We start from the raw sequence: 15,497 nt of genomic DNA on the forward strand, positions 1-15,497 counted from the left end.
TGATGTGCCTCATAGGCTGGGTGCTGATGGATACAAAGATAAATGACTCATGGCACCTGCCCTCAAAATGCTTATCAGGTTAATACACAAAACTATATGATAGCTCCTATAATTGAGACGGGGCACTTGCTTTTGCATTGGTATTCTGTCATTTCTAAAAGAGATCAACAGTAGGCCAGGCACAGTGGCTCATACCTGTAATCCCAGCACTTTGGGAGGCCCAGGTGGGCGGATCACGAGGTCAGGAGTTCGAGACCACCCTGGCCAATATGGTGAAACCCCATCTCTACTAAAATTACAAAAATTAGCCGGGCATGGTGGCACGCGCTTGTAGTCCCAGCTACTCAGGAGGCTGAGGCAGAAGAATCACTTGAACCTGGGAGGTGGAGGTTGCAGTGAGCTGAGATCGCACCAGTGCACTCCAGCCTGGGTGACGGAGCAAGACTCCGTCTCAAAAAAAAAACAGAGAGATCAGCAGTTACATCTATCGAACAAAATTAAGTTGAAGAGCACAGTGTTTATTGAGAGCTTGCCAGGCACTGTGCTAGCTGCTTTGCCACAGGTTAACTCATGTACTTCTCATAGTCTATCAACTGCATTTGACAACATGAAGAAACAGACTCAACAAGATTGTGATTGTTTGATGTGGAAAGTGGCAGAACATGATTTGCTGATGCCCACATTTCTTCCACTCATAGAAAGGTCTGGTCTTTTTTTTTTTTTTTTAAGACAGAGTCTCGCTGTGTTGCCCAGGCTGGAGAGCAGTGGCGTGATCTCGGCTCACTGCAACCTTCACTTCCCAGGGTTCAAGCAATTCTCCTGCCTCAGCTTCCCAGGTAGCTGGGATTACAGGTGTGCACCATCACACTCATCTAATTATTGTATTTTTTGTAAAGACAGGATTTTGCTATGTTGGCCAGGGTAGACTTGAACTCCTGAGCTCAAGCCATCTGCCTGCCTCAGCCTCCCAAATGTCTGGTCTTAATGAATTCATCTGTCAGGAGCATCATCAATCTGTATGCCAGGATTAGAGCTGACCCATGTCACTCTTCCATCTGTACCCAGCTCACACTTCTGCTGTGGCAGTTACAACCCTTGCTTACCTGGCTTATGTGTTTGTCCAGTGCAGTCAGACTGAGGCTCCTTTGGAGAGGTCATTTTTAATCTTGATGGCTGTTACACCTAGCACAATACCAGGAAGGTATGTAATAATCATCTGTTGCAGAGATGGATTGAAAAAAACTTAGTAAGTCCAGTTAATAAGCATTGAGAAGAAGTGAGCTTTTTTTAAAAAAAAAATCATGACATCTGTAGGTTTGTGCCCCGCACTCTGTGCCAGAACTTACAATGGTGGGAAAATGGGGGACAGAGGAGCAAAAGTAGAAGGAAAGGATGGTTGAAAGAGAATTTTTATCATTGATTAACATATGAACTCTAGTACCCTTTTTTAAATCACAAAAAAAGTCAATAGAGTTACAAAGTGCTATAAGAGTATGCCAACCAGCCGGGCACGGTGGCTCACTCCTGTAATCCCAGCACTTTGGGAGGCTGAGGCGGGTGGATCACCTGAGGTCAGGAGTTCAAGAACAGCCTGGCCAACATGGTGAAACCCTGTCTCTAATAAAAATACAAAAATTAGCCAGGCGTGGTGACAGGCGCCTGTAATCCCAGCTACTCAGAAGGCTGAGACACAAGAATCACTTGAACCGGGGAGGCGGATGTTGCAGTGAGCCAAGATCACACCACTGCACTCCAGCCTGGGCGATAGAGCAAGACTCAGTCACAAAAAAAAAAAAATGCCAACCACAGACAAAATGAGCATATCTCTACCTGGCCTTTTCTAAATCAGCAGGTGTTTTCTCCACATGATGACTTCTTATCTTTTACTCAGTCTGACACCCACAAGAATGCTGGCATTCGTCACCATGTCTCACAGAAAGGTCATGGGGCATATTGTAGCCATGTTTATAACAACACTTGTGACCTCACTGCCTCCTCTCTCTTTGAACTTTCTGCATTTAAAGATTTTTCTCTTTGCTACCTGGACAACTTCTACTTCCTTTCATACTCTCCCACTAGTTAGAAGAAAATAACTATGAAGTATGCAAACAAACTTAGAAGGAAAAAAATGTATTGCTCACACCTGAACCCCACACAGCATACAGCTGCTTTATTAGAATGGCATTCAAGTAGGAACGTGGAAGAAGCTGTGTCCATAGTGGTCGTGCTGATGACTCTAGCTCTTAAGCAAAAGCTTCACATAATGACAGTCAGAATTTGCCCGGTCATGGTTCAATTTTATACTGTTCGTATTTTTTTAACTAGTTTTAAAGTCTTTATTATTAAAATTCCTGAAGGAAAAATACTATTGAGAGTTGGAAATGATGCTGTATCTACAAATTAAATCATAATCCGTAATTAAAGGATTACATATATACAGCTTATGTTTTAGAGTTTCGCATTGTATGAAAGTTGCCATGTGTGTTATCTATGTATTTACTTTCTGCAATCCTACCGTCATTATTCTTGCAGATCAGGAAATTTTACGTAAATTAGAGAAGGAGAAAATCCTGGTGTTCACACCATCCCGGCGAGTCCAGGGGAGGAGAGTGGTGTGCTATGACGACAGGTTCATCGTGAAGCTGGCTTTTGAGTCGGACGGTATCATCGTGTCCAATGATAACTACAGGGATTTGGCTAATGAGAAACCAGAATGGAAGAAGTTCATAGATGAACGATTATTAATGTATTCATTTGTCAATGACAAGTAAGTAAAACCATTTACTTGCCAATGATACTGCTTCTGTAAAAATATAACTATCCCTGGCAGCTGCTACAGAATTCTCTTTTTGCCACTGTCCAGACCTCACACAGGTTTCTAACAACTGATCTCCCCACTGTTCCTCAGTGGGAGTCAGGAAAACTGCAGAATCATTGCCGGAGGAGGCCCGGTGTGAGTGGCAGGCCCCACCTTTTCCTGTAAGTCACTCATAGAACACCTAAGGCAGAGGAAGTCTTCTAAGACTCTGTCTGGAGAACCTGAGGAAGCAGACACAGGGGAAATTCCCATCTTCACCCTCAAAGGACTGCCTTTTAAAATCAGTTTAGAGCACTGATAGCGTACTAAATAAGCCATGCTTGGCTTAACAACAGGGATACGTTCTGAGAAATTCATCCACAGGCGATTTCATTGTGGGTGTGAACATCATAGAGTGTACTTACACAGACCAGCTGGAACAGCCTACTACGCGCCTAGGCGATGTGGTACATACAGTCTGTTGCTTCCAGGCTACCAACTTGTATAGCATGCTACTGTACTGAATGCTGTAGGCAACTGTAATACAATGGTATGATATGTTTGTATATCTAAACATGCCTAAACACTGAAGAGGTATATATACCATAAAATATGGTATAAAAGATTTCTAAATGGTATGTCTCTGTAGGGCACCTACCATGAATGGGGCTTGCAGGACGGGAAGTTGTCCTGAGTGAGTCAGTGAATGAATGGTGAGTGAATGTGAAGGGCTAGGACATTACTATAAACCACTATAGACTTTATAAACACTGTATACTTAGGCTATGCCAAATTTATCAAAAAATACTTTTCTTTTTTCAATAATATATTAACCTTGGCTTATAACTTTTTTACTATTAAGATATAAACTTCTTAGTTTTGAAAACTTTTTTCTCTTTTGTAATACCACGTAGCTTAAAACATTGTACAACTGTACAAAAACATTTTCCTTCTTTACATCCTTATTCTATAAGCTGTTTTCTATTTTTATTTTTTTCTTTCTTTTTAAAGTGTTTGTAAAAACTAAGACACAAACACATTATCCTAGGCCTACACAGGGTCAGGATCATCAAAATCACTGTCCTCCACCCCCACATATTGTTCCCCTGGAAAGTCTCCAGGGGCAGTACTATGCGTGGAGCTGTCATCTTCTATGGTAACGATGTCTTTTGAAATACTTCCTGAATGAACTGCATGAAGCTGTTTTACAGTTAACATTATTTTATAAGTAGAAGGAATACACTCTAAAATAAAAACAAAAAGTATAATATAGTAACTATATAAACCAGTAACATAGTTGGGGATATTTTGTTTTCTTTCGTTTTTTTTGTTTTTTGAGATGGAGTCTTGCCCTGTCGCCCAGGCTGGAGTGCAGTGGCGCCATCTGGGCTCACTGCAACCTCTGTCTCCCAGGTTCAAGCAATTCTCATTCCTCAGCCTCCTGAGTAGCTGGAATTACAGGCACGCCCCATCACACCTGGCTAATTTTTGTGTTTTGTTTTGTTTTTTTTTTTAGTAGAGACGAGGTTTCACCATGTTGGCCAGGCTGGTCTCGAACTCCTGACCTCAAGTGGTGTGTCTGCCTTGGCCTCCCAAAGTGCTGGGATTACAGGCATGAGCCATCACGCACAGCCAGTGACATCATGGTTTATCAAGTATTATGCACAGTCCATAATAGTATGTGCTACACTTTTATACGACTGGGGGCATGGTAGCTTTGTTTGTACCAGCATCAGCATGATCACAAACACATGTGTAATGCATTGTGCTATTACGTTACCAGCAACTTTTCAGCTCTACCGTCATATATGCAGTCCATTGTTGACCAAGATGTTATGCAGTGCGTGACTGTACCTGAATTTTTAAAGTTCTTATAGTAATGTAAGACTCTGGTCATGATCAGAGTCTAAAAGTTGATGAATGAACGAATGACATCAAGCATGTCTCATGAGAAGTAAATATATTTATAAATATGTAGAAAAAGTTCACATCTTGTGCTAATTAAAAATGCAAACGAATCTAAAAAGAATATATTTTCTCATTTAATTCACAAAAATAATTTCGTGTGTGCCTTATGCTATTAAAGAGGCACTGATAGGTTATTTGGCAGAGGTTCACAGAAGCCTCAAGAATATTGTGTTCCATCAACCCAAAAATCTCATTTCTTGGAATATATACTGAGGAATAAATAAAGACCAGATGTGTTCATTTCTGTATTATTTATAATTGCAAGAATTCAAGGGCAACTAAATGTACAATAGAGAAATCAATCAAATTATGATACATCTCCTACTGGAATATTATTCAGCTCTTCAGAGTTATTATGAAAAAAAGAATTATGCCAGGTGTGGTGGCTCATGCCTGTAATCCTAGCACTTTGGGAGGCCAAGGCAGGTGCATCACCTGAGGCCAGGAGTTTGAGACCAGCGTGGCCAACATGGCGAAACCCCGTCTCTACTAAAAATCCAAAAAAAATTAGCTGGGCATAGTGGTGGGCGCCTGTAATTCCAGCTACTTGGGAGGCTGAGGCAGGAGAATTGTTTGAACCCCAGGGGGGTGGAGGTTGCAGTGAGCCGAGATGGTACCACTTCACTCCAGCCTGGGTGAAATAGCGAAACTCTGTATCAAAAAGAAAAAAAGGATTATTATGAAGGCTATTAAGAAACATGGGAAAGTTTTTTTATGTTAAAAAGGCAAAGCGTAAAATTGTATTTGTGTTTGATTAAAGCCATGTAAAATGATGTGTGCACAATGAAAATGACTTAAATCTAACACAGACCTGGAAAGTAATTGTATTAAGATTGTGGGATTGAGTGAATTTATCTTCTGTTTTGTAACATGTAATGTTACCATATTGTTTTGTAATAATAAACACTATGGTTGCTAAGTGTTACTACTCAGCCATGTTGGCACTCCTGTAAGGGTTCATACATTATTCCCATTATTCACATTTTATAGGTAAATACTTGGGTTTAAGTTCAAATGGTGATATAATGAATAGCAGAATTCTTCAAGCATAACTTCTTTTCATTATTCATGCCATAAATTCTTCTCTTCTTTATTAGTCCATCCAAAATAGTAGGTTTATTTCCTTAGCATTTTTTTCTATCTCAACTGAGAAGCACATTCAAATAGGGGAAGAGAATAGATCGGAGTTAGATCTAATTGAATCTTGACTGTGCCATGCAACATTGGATAAAAATCACTTCATTTATCTAAACCTAAATTAGAAAAGTTTACATATCTGTAAAATGGAGCTAATACTTTGTGGGATCATGGTTAGGATGCCATGGTGTAGTGTGTAAAGTTCCTAGCACTAACCGGTGTCTGGTAAGTTCGTACCTTCCCATTGTATTCCAGCCCCCTCCCTTCTTCTCAGCTGCTCCACCTCGCCCCACCTGCAGCAATCCACTTCATGAGGTGTATGTTGATAAAGCTCTCCTAAAGTGTCACTGAAATTGTTTTCTAAAACCCTTACAAAATCCCAAGACTGAGAGGAAGAATTAATAAGACATGCTCAACTCAAAACTTACTTGAATTAAAACAAATACAATTTCAGCTCAAAACAGTTCAATTTTCATTAAGAAATGAGAACTTCATTTACTGATTTCTTTTTTACTCTGTAAACATGGAATCAAAACAGTTGGATTAAAATTGCAAAAAAATTCCTTATAGAGGGAACAAATCTTTGTACTCTTTTTAGAATTAAATTATCAGCCTCCTACTTAGGTATCATTTTTTTATTATCTCCATGACAGGTTCATGCCCCCTGATGACCCTCTTGGCAGACATGGCCCCAGTCTGGATAATTTTCTGAGGAAGAAACCTATTGTTCCTGAACACAAAAAGCAGCCTTGTCCATATGGTAACTTGCTTTATGAATATTGGGTATATGCCTTTAGAACACAATATATTATTAAACTTTTGTTAACAAAAATGAACACTTAAAATTTTGGATGGCATAATATGCAGTTCTTTGGATTCCAATTAAATTTCAGAAAATGTCTTAGGCATGAAAAAGAATTATTTTTACCTGTTTGGATTCAATACAAATGCATTTCCTTATATTAAAACATGGTTCAAAAAACACTGTTAATTCTACATGAAGTTAGTTTTGAAGTGAATAAAAATTTGGAGTTTTTTCATCTAGATACAAATCAGATGAGCATGGTTCTATCGCCCTACAGTAGTACACTGTGCTCTTCAAAACAGAATTTCCTACCTAATTGTAAAGTCCTACTGGAAGACAAGAGGCAGGTAGGAGTTGAGGACACGGAGGTATTAGCCAAAAGTTCTGGAAGTGGCTGGGTGCAGTGGCTCAAATCTGTAATCCCAGCAGTTTGGGAGGCCAAGGTGGGCAGATCACATGAGGCCAGGAGTTGAGACCAGCCTGGCTAACATGGAGAAACCCTGTCTCTACTTAAAATACAAAAAAATTCACCAGGCGTGGTAGCACACGCCTGTGATCCCAGCTACTCAGATGGCCGAGGCATAAGAATTGCTTGAACCCGAGAGGCAGAGGTTGCAGTGAGCTGAGATCACACCACTGCCCTCCACCTGGGTGACAGAGCAAGACCCTGTCTCAAAAAAAAAAAAAGTTCTGGAGGTGATTATTACTCATTCGGCCAACTTCCTCCTGTTCTTGATAGTAAAGAAATGAGAAGACTGAGAAGTGACGTTTCTCAAGAGTAAAGAACAGGGTGGCACTTAGCACAGCTCCCATTTCTATCGTTGTCTCTTCTACAAGTTAAAATCATAGGGCCAAACTGAGTTTTCAGGATCTGACGGTATGCTCCTTTGCCTCATTAATTTTACTCTTCTTAGGAAAGAAGTGTACCTATGGACACAAGTGCAAATATTACCATCCCGAAAGGGGCAGTCAGCCACAGCGGTCAGTGGCTGATGAACTCCGTGCCATGTCTAGAAATACGGCAGCCAAAACTGCAAACGAAGGAGGACTGGTGAAAAGCAACAGTGTTCCTTGTAGCACCAAGGCTGATAGCACTTCTGATGTCAAACGAGGTGCTCCAAAGAGGCAATCAGATCCAAGCATAAGGACGCAAGTCTACCAAGACCTAGAAGAAAAGCTTCCCACCAAAAACAAATTGGAAACCAGGTCTGTACCTTCCTTAGTTAGCATCCCAGCTACTTCTACTGCAAAACCCCAAAGCACTACATCTTTAAGCAATGGCCTTCCATCTGGAGTTCATTTCCCACCTCAGGATCAAAGACCACAGGGACAATATCCTTCAATGATGATGGCAACCAAAAATCATGGAACGCCAATGCCTTATGAACAGTATCCAAAATGTGACTCACCTGTCGACATCGGATATTATTCCATGTTGAATGCATACTCAAATCTGAGTCTCTCAGGCCCACGAAGCCCTGAAAGGCGTTTCTCCTTAGACACAGATTATAGAATAAGTTCCGTAGCTTCTGACTGCAGCAGTGAAGGGAGCATGAGCTGTGGGAGCAGTGACTCCTACGTGGGTTACAATGACCGGTCCTATGTCAGCTCCCCCGACCCACAGCTAGAGGAGAATTTGAAGTGTCAACACATGCACCCTCACAGCCGCCTTAATCCTCAACCGTTCCTGCAGAATTTCCACGACCCCTTAACCAGAGGGCAAAGTTACAGTCACGAAGAACCAAAGTTCCATCACAAGCCTCCTCTCCCGCACCTGGCTCTGCACCTGCAGCACTCCGCTGTGGGCGCCCGGTCCAGCTGTCCTGGCGACTACCCCTCTCCTCCAAGTTCAGCACACTCTAAGGCACCACACCTAGGGAGGTCCTTGGTGGCCACGAGAATAGACAGCATCTCTGACTCTCGACTTTATGACAGTTCTCCTTCACGACAAAGAAAGCCTTATTCCCGCCAGGAAGGCCTGGGAAGCTGGGAGCGGCCAGGCTATGGGATCGACGCCTATGGGTACCGGCAGACTTACTCCTTGCCCGATAACTCCACACAGCCGTGTTATGAGCAGTTCACCTTCCAGAGCCTCCCTGAGCAGCAGGAGCCAGCCTGGCGGATCCCATACTGTGGAATGCCGCAAGATCCCCCGAGGTATCAAGACAACCGAGAAAAGATTTATATCAATTTGTGCAACATCTTCCCACCTGACCTTGTGAGAATTGTCATGAAAAGGAATCCTCACATGACAGACGCCCAGCAGCTCGCCGCAGCCATTTTAGTGGAGAAATCCCAGCTGGGTTATTGAAAGATGATGCATCTTTGTGGTGTTTAGTAGTTTTTTGTTCAGCTCAAATGCTGAGGGAGGTTTGCTACAATAGCACATGTGATCTCCTTCTCAGCAAGGAGGTTATATAGTATCCATTTATGTGAAATACTGTATCATGGAATCTGTATGTATAGCCCCACATGGTGGAAGTATCACGGGATTGCTTTACATTTAAACTTTTTTTTTAACATTTCCTTTTTAAAGCTATATCCTTGGCTGGAAATTTTTCCAGTTTGATTTAATAGATGTATCTGTGATCTTTGATATTAATCTTTGGTGCATCAGGGGTTTATATGCAGCACTTTTTATCCTTGTTTTGTGTTTTATTAACTTGGTGTTTGTCTATCAATTGCAAGCAATTACAATACCTTCAGAATGTGGGACATTTGACTAGACCTAGCAAACTGTTTTTTCGAGCCAAGCTTAGTTAGACTCTTTTACAGCTTTTTAAGTTATTTTTATTTGGGGAAAGTGGGCTTCTTTGTGCTATAATCATTATTTATAGAAACAAAGATATACTACAGCACTGACTTTATATTTTAAACAAAATGTAAGTTACCAGTTTTATGTTGAAATGGGTTACAGTATATATATATTAGAATGATTTACAATATGGCACTTTTCGATGTGTTATTTTTGTTTGGATTTTTTTTTCTGTTAAGAAATTAGTTAATTTAATATGGTCAATTTAAAAGAAAGCAGATGCAATCAATGGAAAAATGTTTCCATTTTTTAAAAATGAATAAGGCAAAAGCTGTAACTGTTACAGGTTAGAGCTTTGTTATCCAGCTATGATGTGCTTCTTGACAGTAGAAGTGGAATTGAATTCCTAGATTTCCATTAACCTGTATTTTTAATATGTCTGTCTTTTTGTTTTGGGGCACAACAATACTGGATAAAATAACCCTTTCACAGCACTTGCCTGTTTTTAATGAATCTAATTATTCACAATGCAACTTTTATATTTAACATACTCTTTAGCTTTCCTGCTATTTATCAAGGCTGGCCTGAGGTGGGTTTATGTGTTGAGGTTATGCAACATTTCTTGATACTGCACTATAGAAATGGTGATGGAGGAGTTGTAAATGGTAACTTAAAATTTTTGTAAGATATTGTATATTTTCCATTTTCCTGAAGGTAGTTTTCTTGGGGGGCCTGTTATATTATTAAGGCCAGACTCTTGCCACAAATAGTGTAGTTTTAGATACAGACTAAGGTCTGTTCTAGTATTAGTAAGGGATATTTCTGGTTTCAAAGTCATGGGTTTTGCTAGTGGTGAATACATTTCTGCGGAGTAGAAGATAGATTTTGCAGTCAGTGGCAGACAGTTGTGTGATTGACATCACTTGACTGTTGCGTCCAGGTTTTGAATTGTACTTCATGTAACAGATGCATTCAGATCTTTTTCTGTAGTCTGCTTAGATGCCCTGGCTATTCTGATTATTCTACATGCTACAGTTTGAAGTGAAGCCCTGAAAAACCAGAAAGTACCTTTTACTGTTGATACAAATTGTATCTTTTTAACTATAAGAACTATTTTGATTTGTAGATCTAGTTAAAACACAAGTATGTAACTATGATTAGACTTTTGGGCAACATTTTATCCCTTATTTAAATACAAATTTTTAAAGTAAAATTGAGGTCTAGATTAGAAAATAAAAATAACAATTTAGATAAATAGAAATGTCTGTCTTAGTTTTATATAATATATTAAAACACAGTAAATAAATTTATTGGCATTTTCTTTCTCCTAAAACTTACCTAGTGTGAACTTAAAATAAAGGTAAAATGCTGCCTGAAAATAACGTCCAAGCACCTTTGACTAGGATAACATTTTCACTACTTGTGTGACACTGTGTGTTGCACGAAGTAGGATTTGGGTATACAGTAAATGCTTCTAAAAGGCATTGTGCATATTGACATAACCAATAATCTGAACCGTGTTCAGCAAACTTAATTCAGGAAAGTGGTATTCTACACAATTATTGCTGTTGTGTTTGAAATGAGTGTGGCACTCATCTGTATCCAGAAATAATATGGGTGAGGCCGCATAACCCATTCTGAGTGGTGTCTATCTGAAAGCAACCCTACTCGCATGTGAAATTGTTCTCCTTGATTTGGTCACTATAAAGCAAGTTTAAATGTAGAGGCTAACTCAGTGCCAAAAACAGGGTTACAAATGTGTAGTATCTTTTATTTTAGTCATATTCTAAGACTTCTTTTTAGTATGAAATCACTTTTAAATTATACATGTAGGTTTTGCTTCCATTTTCTTCATTTTACCATTTTAATTATTTGAACATTCGCCAAATTTTACATTTATTTAAAAGAGATCTTAGGTGAGATGTGTGTGACACTTTGAATTTGACCTTCTTGTGTTATTAGCTGACTATTTGTCATTGCCTCATGGATTTTAAATTATGGGAAAATAGTGTAGCCAGCTGCCACCTCTACTGAAGTGAGTAGCTCTGAACTACCCACACTAAATCCTTCAGTGTAATTAATTATGAGTTTAAAAATAGCAGTTTTCTTATGTGAAGAGGACAGTTTGTCCCCTTTTTTTGAAGCACCAATGTTGCGTTCAGAGCTGTAGAATGAGATAATTGGCAGACTTTAGGTACAGCAAATTCTTACTTATCTAAAGCAATAAGTCAAAGGAGTCCATCATTAAATTAAATCCATAGCTGATCACAAGCCTTCATTTTAGCCAAAACTTTCTCTCTAACCAAATCTTTTACCAGACTTGCTAATAAATAACCAGAGAGATGTGTTAATAAGTGAAGTTGCCAGAAATGGTCAGCTGATCGGAAAAAAAAGGATTCAGACTGGAGTATTTTGCCCCTGAATAATTGACAGTTGACTGTGCTTTACACAGTAATTAGCCAGTCTGTTGTCTCTGTGTCTTAGTCCAGAGGGAATAGTACCCAACTGGCCAAATACTGGCCCTTAGTATTTCCTCCTTTCTTGCATGGGATACAGATGTTTTCAGTCTTGTTTTTATGATCTCTCTCTATATCCTGATAAGAGTTTGTCATTGACTTACACATTTGGAAGAAATGCACACCAGTACAATATATTTGATACTGGTAGAAACTTGAACTTTGTGTTTTTATGAAAATTCATTTATGAGAATATGTAATATAACTGAAGAGTATTTTATGTATATCTATATACACAAATATGTATTTGTTATGAGGTATTAAAAACAGGGGTTGGGGGGAGTGCTTCTGATGGCTAACTTTTCTCTAATTAAACTGTGTTCCTTTGAGTTGTGAACGACCAAGTCTGGGGTCTGGATGGCCAATGATAAGATTTAGAACCACTTGGATGGAAAGCAGTTCTTCACTGGTTTTATTCTTGGTATTTTCAAAGAATTATTTTGATATTTTTAATAGAATGTGTAATTTTAAAATACACAAAAAACTTAAAGTAGTATTGATTATACAAATAATTATTTAACATGTCATGGATGTATCTATATGTATATAGACAGTAATATATTTATAAAACAAATATACTTGCTTATAGCTCTTAGTTTGTGACAGGTGGGAAGATGGCTTTGGGGGTGTGTGTGTGTGTGTGTGTGTGTGTGTGTGTGTGTGTTTTGAAAACTCTCAAGCTGTTTTCCCTCTGATTTACAATGGTATTTACTTTAAAGTATGTTTGGTTTTCATTATTCTTTTTGCTCTCCAACTTCCTTATTCAAGATAAAATAAGATATACAGTTTTCTGGCCATTCTGTTGGTGTGTGGTGCACCCATTTTATTGTCATCTAACTCCTGGAGAATTCCCACGTGACCTGAAATCAAACAGATTCTGGTTGGACATATGCTTATGTTCCAAATATATTAAAGATGGTAATTCAGCTAACAGTTAAGTTTCCAAGGTATACACCAACAAATAAAATGAGGTATTAAAAAGAGACAGATTACACACATGCATTAGAATAAGAGAAAACAGAGTGTTAATAAAAGTAAAGAAACATACACTATCTTAGCCCCCTAGGGCAGGGGTTGACTTTTTCTGTAAAGGATCAGATAGTAAATAATACAGGAATCATATGGACTTCAAATGCCATTGTAAAAACTACTCAGCTCCGCCTTTAGAGCATAAGAACAGCCACAGATAACATGTAAATTAGTGTGGCTGTGTTCCAATAAAACTTTATTTACAGAAACGGGAAGCGGGTCAGATTGGGCCTGTGGGCCATAGTTTGCTGATCTCAAGCAGTAAATCCTGGTATATGTTAATAGAAGAAAACATAATTGCATTTCAGTTGACATTAAAAGAAAATCTGGTAGTTTCTGATGTCCTTCAAAAGAGGATTGTTAGACATTCATATTAAAGCATCTTAATTCATTTGAGTTTTCTTACCTGTTTACACCCATTATTTATTAGAGATATTTCTTGTGTTTAACCACAAAAAAAGCACTCTGTTAAAATGTTTTAATATGTATTGAATTTCTTTCATGAACTTTTCATTTCTGTTGATAAATGGGAATCCCTTACCAACCTTTTGTTTTTTAAAAGTCTCATAGACCAAAAAAAATCTGTTGCCGCATTTAATTAGCCACAAATACATTTTGGCTGCATTTACCAGTTACATTTTTCCGTTGGTTTTGGCTTCTAATAAATAACATATCTGCCATTCTTTAAAACTGATTTTAAAGAAGATAAATATATTGTAATTTCACATGCTATAGCTTTATTCTGTAAGATTAAAAATTGTGACTAGTATAATTGTAGCTATAATGTGAGTGGCATGTTACAATGTAACTCTTTATGAGAAATAAAATGTATCTCTGCTTTGTCTGTCCAGATCTTTAGGATTTTTAGATGCCTTGGGACTGTCCTTGGTGAATGATATTCTTCATATGATCATATGTAATTTTGAATTCGTTGGAAGTATACGCTGCTGAGCATGTTCATTCACAGTGCTTTGTACCGGGTGTTGCATCAATAATCATTTTCAAAAGAACATTTAAACAGCATGAACATCATTATCCACTTAAATAGTTAAACTTTCTTTTAAAATTGGAATGCAACTACAGGTTTTAACAATGTTTATTGTTTCTTAAGTGGTTACTTTGTTTTTCCTTAATACTTTCTGTTAACTTAATTATTACTCCTGTTGCAGCGTTACTGTTATGTATTAGAAGTGGCTTTTCCCCCGAAGATCCTTAGTCTTTTAGATTTCAAGACAATTTAAGGTATTGGCCATTTGGCAGTAGAAAATGTGCATGTTTTAACTTGGTTTTATAAAATCCGTAATGTTTTACTTCTTGAACCATGTACCAAATTTGCCAATTTTCTGTCCAAGTATTTCAGATGAATAACAAAACGCTGTTCATTAAAGCTTTCGCCACCTTTCTTAAAGCAGCTTATGTTCCAAGGGAAAAAGGCATTGAAAAGCAATCGTTTGTTTTTATGAAGAATATGTGTTCAGATTCCTTCAGTTTTTTTGAAATTATAAATTTCTTACCTTATGTGAAATATTCAAAAACGTGCAAACTTCTGCAGAGACAAAGCATTTCACTGCAAGTGTACCAGGTTATTGATTTTATCTTTTCCTTTCAGGGTTTTGTCCTCCCAAACCAGAGTCGTATGCTGCTAGTAGAATTTTTTATTTGATCCTGTGAACTTTTCTTATAGGAAAAGTAAGGCAAAGGATGTTTACTGCAACCATCTGATAAACTAATGTGATTGTATTTATCCTCTGTTCTGTGTATTTCTGTAATGGAATCTTTACAATTCCCAAAACAGTATTTTAGGCCTGCTGGAAATCTGTATCGAAACAGCTATGTGATTCTGCCACTGAGAAAAAAAAAATTTTAATTCGTTTTTCTTACGCTGGTTTGTTTTTCTTTAATGAAGAAATTGAGCTCATATGGCACCATAGATGCTAAATAAATAAAAGCATCATACTTCTCTAGTTTGCCTGCATTCAGTGGCTAACATTATGAGCATTGTGTAAGATAAACACATGGTCAGTATCAATGTAAATGTTAGAGCCATGATTAATTCCTATGAAAATTGAAATTAAATGTCAAAGACAACTAGACATAACTTAAGGCATGATGAGAGTGTTTTTTTTTTTCCTGAACCCGTCATTATAGTGTTGGTTCCCAGTGCTTTTGAAGTATCATCAGGTGTCTGGCTAAGAGTATTGTTGGTAGGGACCTCGTCCAGGGAGTTTGTAAGATAATGCTAGATGGCACGGACATCCTCTTTTCTGATTATGAGGGCTGCCAGTTGATTTAAATTGTATTGAAAAGGCCGGGCGCAGTGGCTCACACCTGTAATCCCAACACTTTGGGAGGCCAAGGCGGGCAGATCACTTGAGGTCAAAAGTTCGAGACCAGCCTGGCCAACATGGTGAAACCCCATCTCTACTAAAAATACAAAAAAACAAAAAATTAGCTGGGCTTCATGGCGCACGCCTGTAATCCCAGCTACTC

The 15,497-nt window shown here is 38.4% G+C and overlaps 1 protein-coding gene across 5 annotated transcripts in view; it reads left to right on the plus strand.

Moving 5' to 3' along the window:
* Positions 1 to 15,105, plus strand: part of ZC3H12C (zinc finger CCCH-type containing 12C) — a 78,197-nt gene extending 63,092 nt beyond the window's left edge. For all 5 annotated transcript variants that reach the window (XM_031016423.3, XM_055355476.2, XM_055355477.2 and 2 more), the window contains exons 4-6: positions 2,533 to 2,767; positions 6,556 to 6,662; positions 7,622 to 15,105. In XM_031016423.3, the coding sequence (XP_030872283.2) occupies positions 2,533 to 2,767; positions 6,556 to 6,662; positions 7,622 to 9,018 (1,739 nt within the window). In that variant the 3' untranslated portion in view covers positions 9,019 to 15,105. The remainder of the gene's footprint in view (positions 1 to 2,532; positions 2,768 to 6,555; positions 6,663 to 7,621) is intronic.
* Positions 15,106 to 15,497: the final 392 nt, after the last annotated feature.

This window comes from Gorilla gorilla, chromosome 9 (genome assembly GCF_029281585.2).
Source record: "Gorilla gorilla gorilla isolate KB3781 chromosome 9, NHGRI_mGorGor1-v2.1_pri, whole genome shotgun sequence".
Classification (NCBI taxonomy): Eukaryota; Metazoa; Chordata; class Mammalia; order Primates; family Hominidae; genus Gorilla; species Gorilla gorilla.